Here is a 16,193-nt window from a genome sequence, read left to right as displayed (position 1 = left end):
TTCAATGCTATAAAAGTTCATCCTCGGTCCCAGCTCCCTACCCAAGCTTCAGAAGAGAAAATGGAATTAGGTTTAAAAAAAAAAAAAAAAAAAAAAAAGACCTAGAAATTCATTGGGAACCACTTCCGTTAGGAACTATACGCGCACGGTGAAATTTCACCGCCGGAGCCATAAACTTGATGCAAGCAGCAGATTTGCGCGGCTCCGCCCCCCTAGGCCCGTCCGCGCCCCCGGAGGTAGCCGGAGCTCCAGCGCCGGGCATCGCCTGAGCGCAAGCGCCGTAGGGCTTGGCGGGTTTGACTACCATGGCGTGGGTTCAGGCCGAGTCTGCGGTGGAAGAGTTGATGCCACGGTTGTTACCTGTGGAGCCCTGTGACTTGACGGAAGGTTTCGATCCCTCGGTGCCCCCCAGGACGCCGCAGGAATACCTGCGAAGGGTGCAGTGAGTGATGTTGCCCTGCGCGAGTGGGCATAGACCTGGTGTCGCGCTTGACCAGCAGTGTGCGCAGAGTCCCTCCTCTGTTTGGGTTCCTGTCTCTCGGGCGGTCTGGGAAGTTTAAGATCCCTGTATATACAACCTACCGTGGGCAAATATGCCTTGAACTTGATTGCACGTTAAAAGGTGTGCTCTTAAATATCTTTGCTTTTAATCTAGGCAGTGTCGGGCGTTTTGTTCTTTCATTGGGAGTTTGAATTTTATTTGCGATTTCATAATGAAGTAACATGCCTCTATTGCACTACACACGAGACACGAGCAAAGCGCAATAATAAGTTTCACACATGTACTGCTTGTAGGATCGAAGCGGCTCAGTGTCCAGATGTTGTGGTAGCCCAAATTGATCCAAAGAAGTTGAAGAGGAAGCAAAGTGTGAATATTTCTGTGAGTTTTACTAACCAACTGGGACTCTGCTAACCACACACAAACAAAGGACTGAAGCTTTTCTGTCTTATCAAGAAAATCAGTTATGGCCTGACAGTGGTGGTGCACATCTTTAATCCCAGCATTTGGGAGTTCGAGGCTAGCCTGGTATGCAGAGCTAGTTCCAGGACAGTTAAGGCTTCACAAAGAAACCCTGTCTCGCAAAACCAAAAAAAGAAGAAAAAAAGAAAAGAAAAAAAAAAAGAGCCGGGCGGTGGTGGCTCACGCCTTTAATCCCAGCACTCGGGAGGCAGAGGCAGGCGGATCTCTCTGAGTTCGAGACCAGCCTGGTCTACAAGAGCTAGTTCCAGGACAGGCTCCAAAGCCACAGAGAAACCCTGTCTCGAAAAACCAAAAAAAAAAAAAAAAAAAAGAATATTTGTTACGGAGCGTAGGGTAAGGTTAGATTGCTCCTTGCAAACTTAGAAACCACTTGCAGGCTAACAAATTTTAATTTGGATGCCAGCTTGCATTATGAGACCCCTCTGAAAGTGTAAATATGTGTGTGTCATTTAAAAGATTACATACACACACCCCGAAAAAATACTTCAATTGCTTACTAATGCTGACCTTTATAAGTAAAATATGAAGGAATTTTTCCTGGGTATACCTTTCTAGTTATTATCAAACTGGTGCTTGGTGCACATTCTCCATTTGACCTGGTATTTTCTCAAAATAGAAACACAAATGTCGTAGCATCTTTCTATCCTTTCCGTGCAGACTCTGGTCTTTATTCATGTTTATCCTGCACACTTTTTATTAAGCAATTAGGTTGCGCAGGATGCTAAGAACACAGAAGAAGATAATAGAGAAAAGGTGTTTACAGAGCAGGCCTGTTGGTAAACACTTGTAATTCTAGCACTTGAAGGTAGAGACAAGAGTATTGGGAGGTCTAGGTAATTTTCTGTTAGAGGGTTTCAGGCTAGCCTGGAGTATACAAGACCCTCATCTCAGAAAGAAAGAATGAGGGAAGTCCCCTATGCCTGTACAGTAACAGTCTCCTAATGGACACAGAAAATAACCAAATAATTACACCATCTGGTCAGTGAATTAAAAAAAATAAACAACACTCTATTAATAAAATGACTGTAGGACTGTAAAGATGGCACAGTGGTTAAAAGCCTTGGATGTTCTTCCAGAGGATGCAGGTTCAATTCCCAGCACCCACGTGACTACTCACTACTATCTCTAAGCTCTAGTTCCAGGGGATCTGATGCTCTTGTTTCGCCCCTTCAGGTACCAGGCCTGCACATAGTACACAGACATGCATGCAGACAAAACATGCACACAAAATAAATTAAACTTGTTAGTTAAAAATCTCTCAGCACAAGGGAGACAGGCTGGCAGACCTCTGTGAAGTTCAAGGTTAGCCCAGTCTACATAGAGATTTCCAGGACAACCAAGGCCACAGAGGGAAACCTTATCTTGGAAAAATGGAGGGGGGAGGTAGGCAGTTGCTGAGGTCAAGTTTTTGGGTGTTTTTGGAAGATTTTTGATAAATTTTTTGTGTTTGAGGTAATTCCTTTAATGTTTATAATGTGGATGCTTTAATTCAGGCACTATAAGGTTTTATATAGCTTCACAAATTTTTACTTGATGACACATGATTTCATGTAAACTTAGCTTTATTCAAATTTACCGCACTGTTTTATTAGAAGATGATGCCTGATCCTTTGTTATCTGTGTGCTGTCTTGGGAAACAAAGAGTAAGGTTAGGCAGGTAGGGTGTTTAACCACGTCGTTTGAGAAATCCCGGGGTTGTGATGCCATCACCATGCCCACCCTTAACCCCCCACACACAAAAAAAGTTTTTAAAAAATGTAGATCTTTTCAAGTCAACTTTCTTTGAGTTTTAGGATACATTTTGACCATTCTCTATTCTCTCTTTTTTGTTTCTCCTCACTATTATAGAAAAATAAAATTAAGTTATAATCCTTTAGATTCATATCCTTCATATTTCATAAGAACCTCACCTCCAATATCAACCCATACTTTTCTAAGTAAAATGACAAAGGATATCTCTTTTTTAAAAAAATGATTTCATTATTTTTATTAATACGCATTGGTGTTTTGCCTGCTTGTGTGTCTGTATGAAGGCATCAGATCCCCTGGAACTGGAGCTGCACACAGTTGTCAGCTGTAATATGGGTACTGGGAATTGAACCTGGAACCTTTGGAAGAACAGTCAATGCTCTTAACCTTTGAGCTATCTCTCCAGCTCCAAAAGATCTCTTTTATTAACTGGTTCATAAATGTTAAGTGAACTACCTGCCTTTCTGCTCTGATAAAATGTACCTTTATTCCCTTAAATAATCTTATCATTCACTAAAACGTATTTACTCTTCATCTTGATTTTGATCTTACTCTGCATAGGCATAGGTTCTAGTTACAGCACTGAAACAGACTAACATCTGTGAACTATTTCCAGCTTTCAGGATGCCAGCCTGCCCCAGAAGGTTATTCTCCAACACTTCAGTGGCAGCAGCAGCAAGTGGTCCACTTCTCAACTGTTCGACAGGCAAGTGTCCCCTTCAATCAAATTAAACCTCCTCAGATGTATTTCTGTCCTTAGACTGTAATTGAAATAATTATAAATACTCAAGTATTTGTGAATTACTTACCAAATTATTCTAATCATCAGAATATATTTGGCATTTATGTATTTTTTTTTTTAATTTTAGGGTAGTTGAAATTTTGTAGAAAAACTGGTTTCTTTTTAGCTTTTCATTCTCTGAAGATGATTGACTTTCCTTTCTGTAGAGTGTGAACAAGCACAGACGTCACTGGCAATCTCAGCAGCTGGACAGCAACGTGACAATGGTGTGTGAGTTTCTCAGCTTAGGGTTGTCCAGTATTTGCCTTTGTGGAATAATCCATATTCTCCTCTTTAAAGACCTCTGGAAGAGCAGCTAGTGCTCTTAACTTCTGAGCCATCTCCCCAGCCCCGAAAATGTATTCTTTATGATCCAAATCCCCCCTTATAAATAGCCCAGGCAGGGACCAGTGAGATGGCTCAGTTTGTGAGGGCAATTAATGACCCGGTGTTTAATCTTCAGAACCCACATAGAGAAAAGAGAGGACTGACTCTTTCAAGGTGCTCTCTGACATGTGCACGCATGGATGAATGATAGAATTGCAAGGTGCTCTCTGACATGTACACGCATGGAGGAGTGATAGAATTGCAAGGTGCTCTCTGACATGTACACACATGGAGGAATGATAGAATTGGTTTGGGTTTTTGGAAAAGAGGATGTCAAGTTAGAGTCCACTATTGCAGCATACAATACAGTAGTACCTGGTCACATCTCCAATGGCAGTCACCGCCTACAGTTGTCGCAGTGAGTTCCAGCGGGTCCGGAGAGTGTACACAGTTATGTCCATAGCTAGCACCATGTCTTTGAGTTGGGGTAATCGAGATATAGGGAACCCTCAGTTTCCTTTTTTTTTTTTTTTTAAATAAGCCAAAATTTTTATTTGTTTATTCCTTGTATTTGAAGTTCCTTTCAGTGACATCTTTAGCCTCGCTTCTTTTTATGATGTTCAGTATAAAAATAAATATATAGAAATGAGTAATTTTTTTTTCTTTCAGCCAAAATCTGAAGATGAAGAAGGCTGGAAAAAATTTTGTCTGGGTGAAAGGTTATGTGCTGAAGGGGCTCTTGGACCATCTACAAATGAAAGCCCTGGGATTGATTATGTCCAAGTAGGTGATGACCTAGGTGAACAGAAGCAGGGACAGGAATGCAGACATTGATTAGTAGGCTGGAGTTACCACAGCCTGTTTGTGTGCGCCTCATGACCTGAGAGTGGCTCGCTCTCTTCACAGGTTGTTACAAACAAAGCCGAGTGTGACTAAAACGCTATGTGACTGGCGAAGACGAAATACTGTCTGATTCTGTGTAGAAAATACTTACCAACCTCCCACTTAGGTCATTGGCTTAGAAAGGATCAGCCCACTTTCTAATTTACTGGGCTCGTATTCTCTCGTGTGTTAGTTATATAATGATTTTGTGAGTTAAAAGATTCTGTTATGGAAGGTGGAAGGGGTTTTTGTTTTATTTTGGGACAGGGTCTCATTGCTGGGCTGGCCTTGACATTACCTTCCTCCCGCCTTAGTTTTTGAGTAAGCTAGGATTATGCATTCATGCTGTTCTGTCTGCCTTGGATTCAGGGTTTGCAAGTTGGTTTCGTTTGGTTTGGTTTGGTTTTTTGAAGCAGAGTTAGGAATTAATAAAGGACATTTTAATCTGAATTCAAAGCACAAAGGGTAGTAGAGAAAGAGGCACTCAAAAAATGCACACCCTAGAACTTCTCATAGTTGCTTTGGTTTTGTTTGTTTTGTTTTGAATGATTGGGCATGGGCTAAATACGTAGTTATTGATAAACTTATTTTACAGGGCTGGAGAGATGGCTCAGAGGTTAAGAGCATTGCCTCCTCTTCCAAAGGTCCTGAGTTCAATTCCCAGCAACCACATGGTGGCTCACAACCATCTATAATGGGGTCTGGTGCCCTCTTCTGGCCTGCAGGCATACACAAAGACAGAATGTTGTATACATAATAAATATTTTAAAAAACTTATTTTACAGATGAAATATTGAGAGTATTTTTAAATTTTTCATAACTTTGTGGAGGATATCGAGATAGAGTCTTGCCCAGGGCTGACTTGGAAGTCACTGTGTAGCCAGGATGGCCTCGACCTCATAATCATGATGACACACCCCCTAAACTATGTACATGGCTACAGTCATAAATTTTGTGTCTAACTCCTTGTTCTTCATAATTGACCTGCCTCTAGATTTGAAGACGTTCCCATAAAACCCATTGTAAGGACCAGCAGACGGCTCCAGGGGAAAGCACTTTCCACCAAGCCTGACAACTTGAGTTCAGTCCCCAGAACCCACATGGTGGAAGGAGAAAGTCAACACATGTTTGCCCACCTTCATAAACACAAGAAAAATAAAAGACAGGGACTCTCTGTATGGCTTGCTGGAACTCACTCTATAGACCAGGCAGGCCTCGAACTCACAGAGATCTGCCTGCCTGTGCCTCCCAAGTACTGGGATTAAAGGTGTGTGCCACCACCGCCCAGCCCATTTTTAATTTTTAGACCCACTGTATACATCTGCATTACTACATATATAATATATATTTAGTTAGCTTGTTTTTTGTTTTTTTAATGGTTCTTTCTATTTTTTATGTGCGTTGGTGGTTTGCTTGCTTGTAGCCATACATTTTGGTGCTTTTTGTGATCTTAGCACTCAGTACCTCTGAGACTGAGGCAGGAAGATCTCTGAGTCCAGCTAGTTTATACGGTGAGTTTAAGATCAGCTTGGGCTGCATAGAGAGAACCTGTTTCAAAAAAAACAAACCAAAAATTAATTAAAAGCCAGGTATGGTGATGCATGTCTTTAGTCCCAGCATTCAGGAGACAGAACCAGGCACATCTCTGGCATTTGAGATAAATTTAGTCTCACTAATGTGACACTGTCTTCAAAACAAAGAAGCAGCCAGGCAGGGGATGCATGCCCTTAATCCCAGCAATCCAAAGGCAGGGCTACATAGTGAGACCCAGACTCAAAAAAATTTAAAAAAAGAAAAATTAATTTTTTTGAAAACTATATGCTCAGAATGTGTCCATAGTGAAGAAATTTTCTTCTGTTTGTGTATGTGTGGTTACACATGTATGTGAAGGTGCGTGTGTATGCCAGAGGCCAACCTCAGCTCTTCTTCAGACGCTATCCATCCTGAATTTCACTAGCATAGGGCTTGCCGCTTCATCTAGACTGATGGGCTAGTGAGCCCAGGGATCCACCTGTCTCTGTTTCCTCAGCACTGGGAGTGCAGGCGTGCACCACCAGAACCTGTGTGCCACACGGGTTCTGGAATCAAGCTCAGTTGCTCGTTCTTACATGGCAAGCACTTCACCAACTGAGCCATCTCCTTAGCCTCCAGGCTTCTTTCTTTTTTAAAGGGTAAAATAACCAAAATGGCTTGTTTTCTTAAGATTCTTTTAATTTCATGTACACGAGTGTTTGCCTGCCTCCTGGTGTCCCAGGAATCCAGAGGAGGAGAAAGGATCTCCTAGAACTAGAGCTACAGTGCTGAGAACCAAACCCGGGTCCACTGACAGCTCGTGCTCTTAGCCTCTGAGCCGTCTCTCCAGCTCTTCTTTTTCACTTGTAAAATTGTGTGTGTGTGTGTGTGTGTGTGTGTGTGTGTGTGTGTGGGCGTGCACGTGTGTGCGTGTGTGTGTGTGTGTGTGTGTGTGTGCGCATGTGTGCCTGGTGCCTACAGAGGGTAGCCAGGGGCATCTGATCCCAGGAACTGGTTGTGAGCCACCTGATGTGTGTGCTGGGAACTGAACTTGGTCCTCTGCAAGGGCAGCAAACACCCCCCACGCTGAGCCATTTCTCCGGCCACTTTTCCTTCGTCTTTCTGTCTCTCTCTTTATTTTTCTTTTCCCTCACATAACTGAGACTTACGCCTAGCATCCAACACACACGAACCAAGTACTCTATCACAGAACTACATCCCCAGCCCTTGGAATTTTCTATCCTTTCTTAGGCAAGAAATTTTCCAGTTTGACCAGAAGTAAATGAAGCCCGACTTGTGCTGTCATTTAGTAAACCCCAGTCTCCTTTTCTCTTTCAGATTGGTTTTCCTCCCTTGCTTAGTATTGTAAGCAGGATGAACCAGGTGAGCATCATCAAACAGCACATTCAGTCCTTTGCTTGCCGTGATATGAAAGGGTTTGAATCCATTACTCAGCATTTACAGTCCTAGGCCCTGCAGTGATTCCGATTATATTTCTATGTGAGAAAATAATGTTAATAAGTAAAAGGATCCCGTGACAGATAGCTCTTGTGTTCCTGATATGGTACTAACGTGTTCATTTGTGTACATTTAATTATGCGTGTTAAGTCTACATCTGAAATTCAGTACTTGAGGCCAAGACACAGTTCTAGTTTTAAAGGACCTGTCTCAGCACGGTTCGTGAAGGTTAAAATAGATAATTTATTGGCTAAAATAGCTAATTTATTAGACCGAAGGGGAAAAACAGATAGAAGTTCATTCATTAGTCCTTTAGGAGAGGAGATTTTTATTGCCAGCTTTAAAGCAAGTGAAGCATGCCTTTAACCTCAGCACTCAGGGCGGATCTCTGACTTCAAGGCCATCCTAGTCTACAGAACGAGTTCCAGGACAGCCAAGACTACTGAGAGAAACCCTGTCTCAGAAAGGAAAGAAGATGGTAGCCATAGCTGGGTTGTTTGGTTTTTTTTTTTTAAGTACCCAATTAAGTAAGAAAATATTCTCCGCGCATTGATGATTTCATCTGTGTGATTTTAAAACAGCCTTCTCTAGCTAAGTTTGCTTCTCTTTAGAGTTGGTTTTCAACTTCGTTTGAATTGGTAAGTAAACTAAAGGCTCTTTTTGTAGGCATATTTGAAATTTTTCATTAGTTTCAAACTAAATGTAAAGCCTGAGTTAATACTGGAGACTGTAAGACTGTTTCTCTTTAAAAGACTAAGTCAGGCTGTGCTCACACTTGGAAGGCAGAGGCAGCAGGATGGCCACAAGTATGAGGCCGTCCTGCTCTGCGCTGTGAATCCAGGCCCGTCAGGGCCACATAGCGAGACCCTGTCTCAAACAAAACAAAAGACCAGTGCTAGCATGAGTCTTACCCGTTACTGAGGGTTTTCTTTGGGAGCCTAAAGAGCAAAGCCATTTTAACCTTCCAGCGGCTTTTCAGCTACAGGTAATGACGCCCACGCCGAGCTCGCCAGTGTTTTACCGCTCATGTCTCTGCCTGCCCTGCCCCCACCGCTCTTTTTAATTTAATTTAATTTTATTTTTTTAGGCAACAGTCACTAGTGTCTTGGAATATCTGAGTAATTGGTTTGGAGAAAGAGATTTTACTCCAGAATTGGTAGTATTGCACCTTTTTTCTTTTCACTATGCAGGCAAAATTATTTTTACTTATATGATGTGTGATTGGGGTATTTATACTTACATATGTGTGTGTATGTATATGTATTGATTCTACAATATCAAATCCAAATCTTGTTGATAAATAAGCTCCTTATTTTCCTCATTATGAAAGCCATAGGGACTGGGATTGCAATGGCACCTATGTCTGAATTGTAGCTTGGGAGGCAGATGGAAGAGTTTGAGAGCAGCCTCAGCTCCACAGTGAGCTGTAGGTCAGCCTAGGCTACAGAATAAGACCTTATCTCAAAAATACAAAATGGGGGCTGGAGAGGTGGCTCAGAGCTTAAGAGCATTGACTGACTATATACATCTGAATTAAGATTTTGTCTTAAGTAGTACTGCAGATTGAGCCTCAGCTTTATGCATCCTTGGCAAGTGCTTTACAATGCACTGGACCCTCGGCCCTCATTTTACTGATTCATTTTGAAACAAAGTCTCTTTCTGTTGGTCAGGCTGGCCTTGAACTTGCAATCCTCCTGTCCTAACCTCTCAAGTGATTAGCACTACAGGCCCACAAAATCTAGAAGTTAAGCATTTTGCTTGCACCCCAATGTGGTGATACACACCTTTAATCATAGCATTATAGAGGCAGAGGCAAGCTGGAGACCAGCCAGAGATACATAATGAAACTTTGTCTCAAAAAACAAAAAAGGTTTTTGCTTATAATTGATAGCCTCAGAACAAGGCATGATATAAGAACCCCTTTAATCCCAGCATTCATGAGGCAGAATCAAGTAGATTTCTGTGATTTTCAGGCCAGCCATGGCTACACAATGAGACTCTGTATCCACAGAAAAAGGTGGGGAGGGACCTAAACTGTAGTGTAAATGTCAGAAATGAGATGTTGGGAACTGGGTGCTATCTTAAGGGAGCGAATGGTCCAGGTCTGTGGCTACACGACAGAAGAACTGTCATCTGATTTATTTGTCCCTGATTTGTTCATAGCTTGAAAGCAGGTAACAGCATTGGCATTTAGAAAAGCAGATTAAATAGGTGCTTCATTATTTGTCTATTTATTACTTCTTAAATTTTTACTTAGGGAAGATGGCTTTATGCTTTGCTGGCTTGTCTTGAAAAGCCTTTATTGCCTGAGGCTCATTCACTGATTCGACAGCTTGCAAGAAGATGCTCTGAAGTTCGGCTCCTTGTGGTGAGTTAGAGTGTGCATTTCAGATTCTAATTGTCTACTGTGTACATGGTGGGAGAGAAGATTCCAGTGATATGTAAAGTAGAAAAATGTGGGATTAGCCAGGCAGTGGTGGTGCACGCCTTTAATCCCAGCACTCGGGATGCAGAGGCGGGCAGATCTCTGTGAGTTGAAAGCCAGCCTGGTCTACAAGAGCTAGTTCCTGGACAGACTCCAAAGCTACAGAGAAACCCTGTCTCGAAAAATTTAAAAAAAAAATGTGGGATATGTTATTAGGTGAGAATAAAGTGGCCACAAAAATAAGTCTCAAATATACTAAATTAAATAATGTAAAGCCAAATATGGTGGGCAAGACTGTAATCCTGTCACCTAGGAGGTAGAAAAGGGAGTAATGCAGTTTAAGTCCAGCCTGGGCTATACAAAAGACCCTCTCAAAAAAAGTCCAGCCTGGGCTATACAAAAGACCCTCTCAAAAAAAAGGGAGAGAGGAGCAAGCATGATGGCACACACCTTTAATCCTAGCACTCAGAAGGCAGAGGCAGGTGGATCTCTGTAAAGCCAGCCTAGTCTACAAGTGAGCTTCAGGCCAACCACGACTACATAGTAAGACATGTTTCCAAAAAAAAAAAAAAAGAAGAATATGGGAAAAAAGTACAGTGAAGATTTATCCCCCCAGTAAAGGAAGATACACAGACAAGATCTAAAATGACCGAGTCCCAGAACTTCGGCTCTGATGCTCGTGACTTCTATCCTCCTCTTAGTCTGTTTTGTACTGCTGTAGCAAAATACCTGAAGCCGGTGTTTACTAAGTACGGGGGAGTCCAACCCAGGGACCTGAGTATGCTGGGCAAGCATTCTCCCAGCCTGAAAAGAAATCTATTTTATTTTAGTTCAGTTTTGAAAGCTCAGAGGCCCCATCTATTCTACCTCCCAGCTGCATCGTGCTGTAGTGGGGAGGATCACCTAACGAGAGTGTATATAACAGCCCCTGCTGTGGTGCCCATAGACCTAGAACCCTCGGAAACAGCGTTTTGTTTTTTTTTTTTAACCTGAAACAGGGTCTCTCCGTGTAGCCCTGGCTATTCTAGAACTCATTCTGTAGACCAGGCTGACCTCAAATACAAAAGATCGCCTGCCTCAGCTTCCTAAGTGCTGGGACTAAAAGCGTGCGCCACCACTGCCCCATCATTAATTATTAATCTTTCTGAACAGCATCTTTCTTTAAATAATGATCTTGGGCTGATGACCTGAGTTTGATATACTGGGAAATACACACACACTAAATAGAAACATAATTAAATAAAATAAAGCTGCATGGTGGTAGCACATGCCTTTAATTCCAGCAATCAAGATGCAGAGGCAGGAGAATCTCTGTGAGTTCAAGGCCAGCCTGGTATACAAAGTGAGTTCTAGGACTATTACACAGAGAAACCGTGTCTAGAAAAACTGGTAAAATAAAATACGAAATTGTAGTTGGGGCTATAGCGTGTTGATTACAGTGTTCATCTAGCGTGCACATGGTTCTAGCCATAGCACTGTGTATTTCATGTGTGATAACCCAAGCTTGTCAGCACTGGGGAGATGGAGGAAGGAGGATCAATGACAGCCTGGAGACTACATAGGAATTTTAGGCCCCACTGGGCTACATGGAACCTAAGCCTCAGAGTAAAATAAGGGGCCTCTTGTTAGTAACTAAGGAATGCAGATACCTGGAGGCCCCCAAATTAATTATCCAACACCAATTGGCCAGCCCCGAAATTGTGTGCATAGGTAACAGTATATGGACTAAGCAGCTTGTGTGTGTGTGTGTGTGTGTGTGTGTGTGTGTGTGTGTGTGAAGAGAAGAGGGCATGAATTTAAGAGAGAGTAAGAAAGGAGTACAAACAGACAGATCCCTGTCTAAATAGGCAGTCCAGTCTACATAAGGAGTTCCAGGCCAGCTAGGGATATACAGTGCAACCTTACCTTTAAAAAAAAAAATGTTTTCAGGGAATATGTAAATTCAGTTTTCTTCTGTCTGTCCCTTTTGGGGACAAGGCTGGCCTTGAATTCACAGCTCCACCTGCTTCTGCCTCTCAGTCTCTGCTGTCCAAGGCGTGAGTCAAACACCAGCATCCTGACAGTTTATTCCATTTGGTGATGGCTATCACCTAATAAAATTTTTACATTTTCATCTTAAAAGGAAATTTATTAAGGAAATATTTGAGGGAAAAACTGTACTTTTTCTGTTTTTCAGGGCAGTAAAGATGACGAAAGAGTTCCTGCTTTGAATTTACTGATCTGCTTAGTTAGCAGGTAAATTAGGAAATTTGATTTCCTGTTTGTTATCTATGTAAGGTAGAACATTCATTTTCAGTTGCTGTATATTTTTATCTAGTATGTTTAATTTCATTTTCTTTTTTTTAAGATAGATATCTTCTTTTTAAGATTTATTTATTTATTGTATGCAAGTGTTCTATCTGCATATAACCTTTATGCTAGAAGAGGGCATCAGACCCCACTAAACATGGTTGTGAGCCACCATGTGGTTGCTGGGAATTGGACTCGGGACCTCTGGAAGAGCAGCTCCTGTTCTCTTAACTGCTGAGCCATCTCTCCAGCCCTTTATCAGTACTGGGGAAATAACCCAGTGCCTTGTATGACAGGCGAGGGTCTACCAGCTAAGCTGCTTCTCCATTCCTTGTTTGATTGAATACCTTGTATCAGGGTTTCACCTGAATTTATTTGAAAATATATTCTAAATCTAAACAAAAGGCACACATTGATTTTAGGTCTCTTTCTGGACATGTTTTTGCTCATTGATCGGTGGTTTGTTATTATTGTTTGTTTGCTTTGTCCTATTTTTGCTAGCACCTTTCTAAAGCTTCATAAATATGCTTAACTAAATACCCAGATGCCATTCCCTTCCACAGACAAGATAGGTTTAGAGAATACACATATACTGAACTGAACTGAACTTCTAGGGGTTTTTTGTTGTTTTGTTTTTGTTTTTGTTTTTTTGAGACAAGTTTTCTCTGTTTAGCTAGTCCCTGCTATCCTAGAATTTACTCTGTAGAACAGACTGGCATCAAACTGAGACATCCCCCTGCTTCTGCTTCCCAAGTGCTGGGATTAAAGGCATCTACCACTGCTGCCCAGCTCATCTAGTTTCTTGATCTATTAATATGCTGTTTAATATATTTAATCTTACTGAATACTTTATATCACGCTTTTTTCTTAGTGTTTCATAATAGGTACTCATTTAACCCACACCATTGATTTAGAGATGAAGAAACTGGCAGAAAGATGAAAAGTAACTTTCCCCCTTCCTGAACATCACAGGCGTAGTATGGTAGATAGCATCCAAACCCAGGCAGCTTTGCTGAAGAACTCTGCATCCCCCCTCACCCCATTTTTTTATGGTGTAAGCTGTTTTCCCATCGGGTAGAAGGCTCTAGTTTAATCTCTTTATTGAGTTGTGAGCTTTTACTGCTACAGGTAGTGCTATACTTGATATGAATGCATACACTGAATTCCTTTTATTACTAGGTATTTTGACCAGCGTGATTTAGCTGATGAGCCATCTTGATAGAGCTTAACTCCTGGGGATGGAAGATAGTTTGTCGAAGGCGGCCTGAGTCCGAGGAAACATAATGCCAATTTGAGGACAGAGTACATCACTTCTTCAACTCTCTGTGAAGTGTTTCATCTTAATCTGCAACTCAAGTTGATATTCAAAATGTAGACAGTATTGAAATAACTAAGGAAAAGCCCACGGGGTATCTGATGAACAGTTGGGATAGTTTCTTCAGTCATGTGCATTGAAAATAGATCAAGTGTGACTTATTACTTAAGCAGCTTGCATAAAAACTGATGAAATTTTATACATGTCCCTGGTGCTGTTTCATTGTTTGTTTACAAATATACATATGTATTTATGTTGAAATATATTTTGACTACTCAAATTTTGTTTGACTCTTGAACAAAATAAAAAACAGTGGGTGTCCTTATAATTAGAATTCATACAGATGAAATGGTAAATATGTTTATAGTCAACAAAACTAACTAGATGTGCAGGTTTAAACTTGATCATTTAATTGTGCCACCAAGGGCTGGAGAGATGGCTCAGTGGTTAAGAGCATTGCCTGCTCTTCCAAAGGTCCTGAGTTCAATTCCCGGCAACCACATGGTGGCTCACAACCATCTGTAATTAGGTCTGGTGCCCTCTTCTGGCCTGCAGACATACACACAGACAGAATATTGTATACATAATAAATAAATAAATTTTAAAAAAATGTGCCACCAAATCTTTCTAGCTGATCATTTTCAGTAGTGTCCTAATAAGCTGTGCGTGGTGGTACGAACTTGTAATCCCAGCATTTGGAGGTCTAAGCCAATTTGGGCTACATAATAAGACTCTACCTCAAAAAAACAAGGGAGTGGAGATGGATGATGAGCAGTTCAGAGCACTTGCTGCTCTTGCAGAGGACGTATGTTCAGTTCCCAGAACCTGCATAGCAGCTGCCAACCATCTGTGACATCAGTTTCATAGGGTCTTGCAACGGACCAGCTCAGACAGGACAGGGTCTCAGGAATAGGTGGGTAAGGAGTCAGCAAATGAAAAACAGTCCCAAGACTCAAAGGAATTGCATCTGAATGTGTCTTTACTAGGCATGAGACTCATCCGTTATACAGAAAAAAGTTGCTTAACAGCATGTATTATTTTTTCATGTGATACAGATTATTAGAATAATTATATCAGATACATGAGAGTACAATTTCATCAGACAGATGTCCCAGGTGTGAGTCATGCTTGACATGGCTTGGCATTAGTTTCAATATAAATATTTATTTAGGTTATGAGTCCATGGAATTTTGAGCTAAGAGCAAGCGGTTGTGGTTAACAGTCACAGTCTACTGTCTTTTTATATTTCTACCATTTATGCAGAAGAGCTTCTTTTCTTCTCCTCCATATTTCTAACTCCTTCTCAAACCTTCCCCAAAACCAATCTCAAGACATTACAGGCATTTATCTCTCTCTTCTATCTTTATCCCATCTTTGCTGAATCTGTTTTAATTGCTTAATTGAGTTTGCCTTTTTTCTTTATTTACTAAGTGCCAGATTAAACCTGGAAATCTTTTCCCCTTGAATGTTACCCCGTCTTCCTCCATTAGCATTATATACTCCTGCATATGGCAATGGCTCATCAGTAGACTCTGGAAACGTAAACATACTATCTTCCCTTCCAGAAGAAACCAGACTGTGTTCCTTAGAACATAAACAGGTAATGCCAAAGGTGTAAGGGCTCCAATGCAGGAAGCACAGCACACACACCTTCTCTGCAGGCACTCTGCCTTGAAGCTTGTGCCACAGCCTATGTGAGAGATCACACAGACTCCGCAGGAGGTGGCATGCCAGGATCTTACATCTTGGTCTGCCCTCCAGGTGCCAGGCGTGCATACTGGATTACATAAAGGCAAAACACTTCTATACATTAAAAATAAACAAATCTTCACAATAAAGTCTAAAAACAAGAACATGCACCACAGCTGGACCTAAAGCTTCACATTGTGGGGCTGGAGAGACGGCTCAGTCGCTAAGCACACTGGCTGCTCTTTGAGAGGTCCTGAGTTCAGTTCCCAGCAACCACATGGTGGCTCACGATGATCTCTAGTACGTATAATACAATCTGATGCCCTTTTCATAAAGGTGTACATGCAGATAGAGCACTCGTATACATAAATAAGGAAGGATGCACTGGGACTGATGATACCGTACAGATGAAGTGTCAATTATGGTTTTAATTTCCATAACTAGTAGCATAAAGTTATATATGCTACTTACAGTAAAATTCCTAAGTAGGTAACATTTACAAAGCAGTTTTGCTTATGCAGTGGATTAAGAGATACAGACTATTATCTTAATGCAGTTCCATCTCTACTAGCAAGCTAAAGGATTGTTATTGCTAAGACAGGATGTTACTCCATAGTTCTGCCTGACCTGGAAGTCACTCTATAGCCCAACATGGTCTCAAGTTTGTGTGAATCCATGCCTCAGTTTTCCAAATACTATAACAGTTGTGAGCCACCATACCTGATTTGGCTTGAGGATTGTGAACAAAAGTGAGAAAATGATTTAATTTAGTGTAAGAATATTT

At 41.4% G+C, this 16,193-nt stretch overlaps 1 protein-coding gene across 4 annotated transcripts; it reads left to right on the top strand.

Annotated features, from left to right (window-relative positions):
- Positions 1-230: 230 nt before the first annotated feature.
- On the top strand, positions 231-14,000 carry Gemin2 (gem nuclear organelle associated protein 2). 4 transcript variants are annotated; one of them, XM_038337428.1, is made up of 10 exons: positions 231-442; positions 796-880; positions 3,348-3,437; positions 3,680-3,739; positions 4,509-4,622; positions 7,572-7,616; positions 8,779-8,847; positions 9,949-10,059; positions 12,293-12,351; positions 13,585-14,000. In XM_038337428.1, the coding sequence occupies exons 1-10, from the start codon at positions 306-308 to the stop codon at positions 13,622-13,624; spliced, it is 810 nt and encodes a 269-aa protein (XP_038193356.1). In that variant the 5' UTR covers positions 231-305; the 3' UTR covers positions 13,625-14,000. The 4 variants fall into 4 exon arrangements, with proteins under 4 accessions (XP_038193356.1, XP_038193359.1, XP_038193357.1 ...); XM_038337431.1 differs by lacking the exon at positions 4,509-4,622; XM_038337429.1 differs by lacking the exon at positions 7,572-7,616.
- The last annotated feature ends 2,193 nt before the right edge of the window (positions 14,001-16,193 follow it).

Source organism: Arvicola amphibius, chromosome 7, assembly GCF_903992535.2.
Source record: "Arvicola amphibius chromosome 7, mArvAmp1.2, whole genome shotgun sequence".
NCBI lineage: Eukaryota > Metazoa > Chordata > Mammalia > Rodentia > Cricetidae > Arvicola > Arvicola amphibius.
The sequence above is the reverse complement of the archived record's forward strand: the minus strand, read 5'-3'. Positions and strand labels throughout refer to the sequence as shown.

Excerpts from the sequence above, each read along its gene's own strand:
- Gemin2 (XM_038337428.1), top strand. The coding sequence starts at position 306 with ATGGCGTGGGTTCAGGCCGAGTCTGCGGTGGAAGAGTTGATGCCACGG. Across the intron at positions 443-795 it reads GAATACCTGCGAAGGGTGCA|GATCGAAGCGGCTCAGTGTC; the intron begins GTGAGTGATGTT and ends TACTGCTTGTAG. Across the intron at positions 12,352-13,584 it reads CTGATCTGCTTAGTTAGCAG|GTATTTTGACCAGCGTGATT; the intron begins GTAAATTAGGAA and ends TTTTATTACTAG.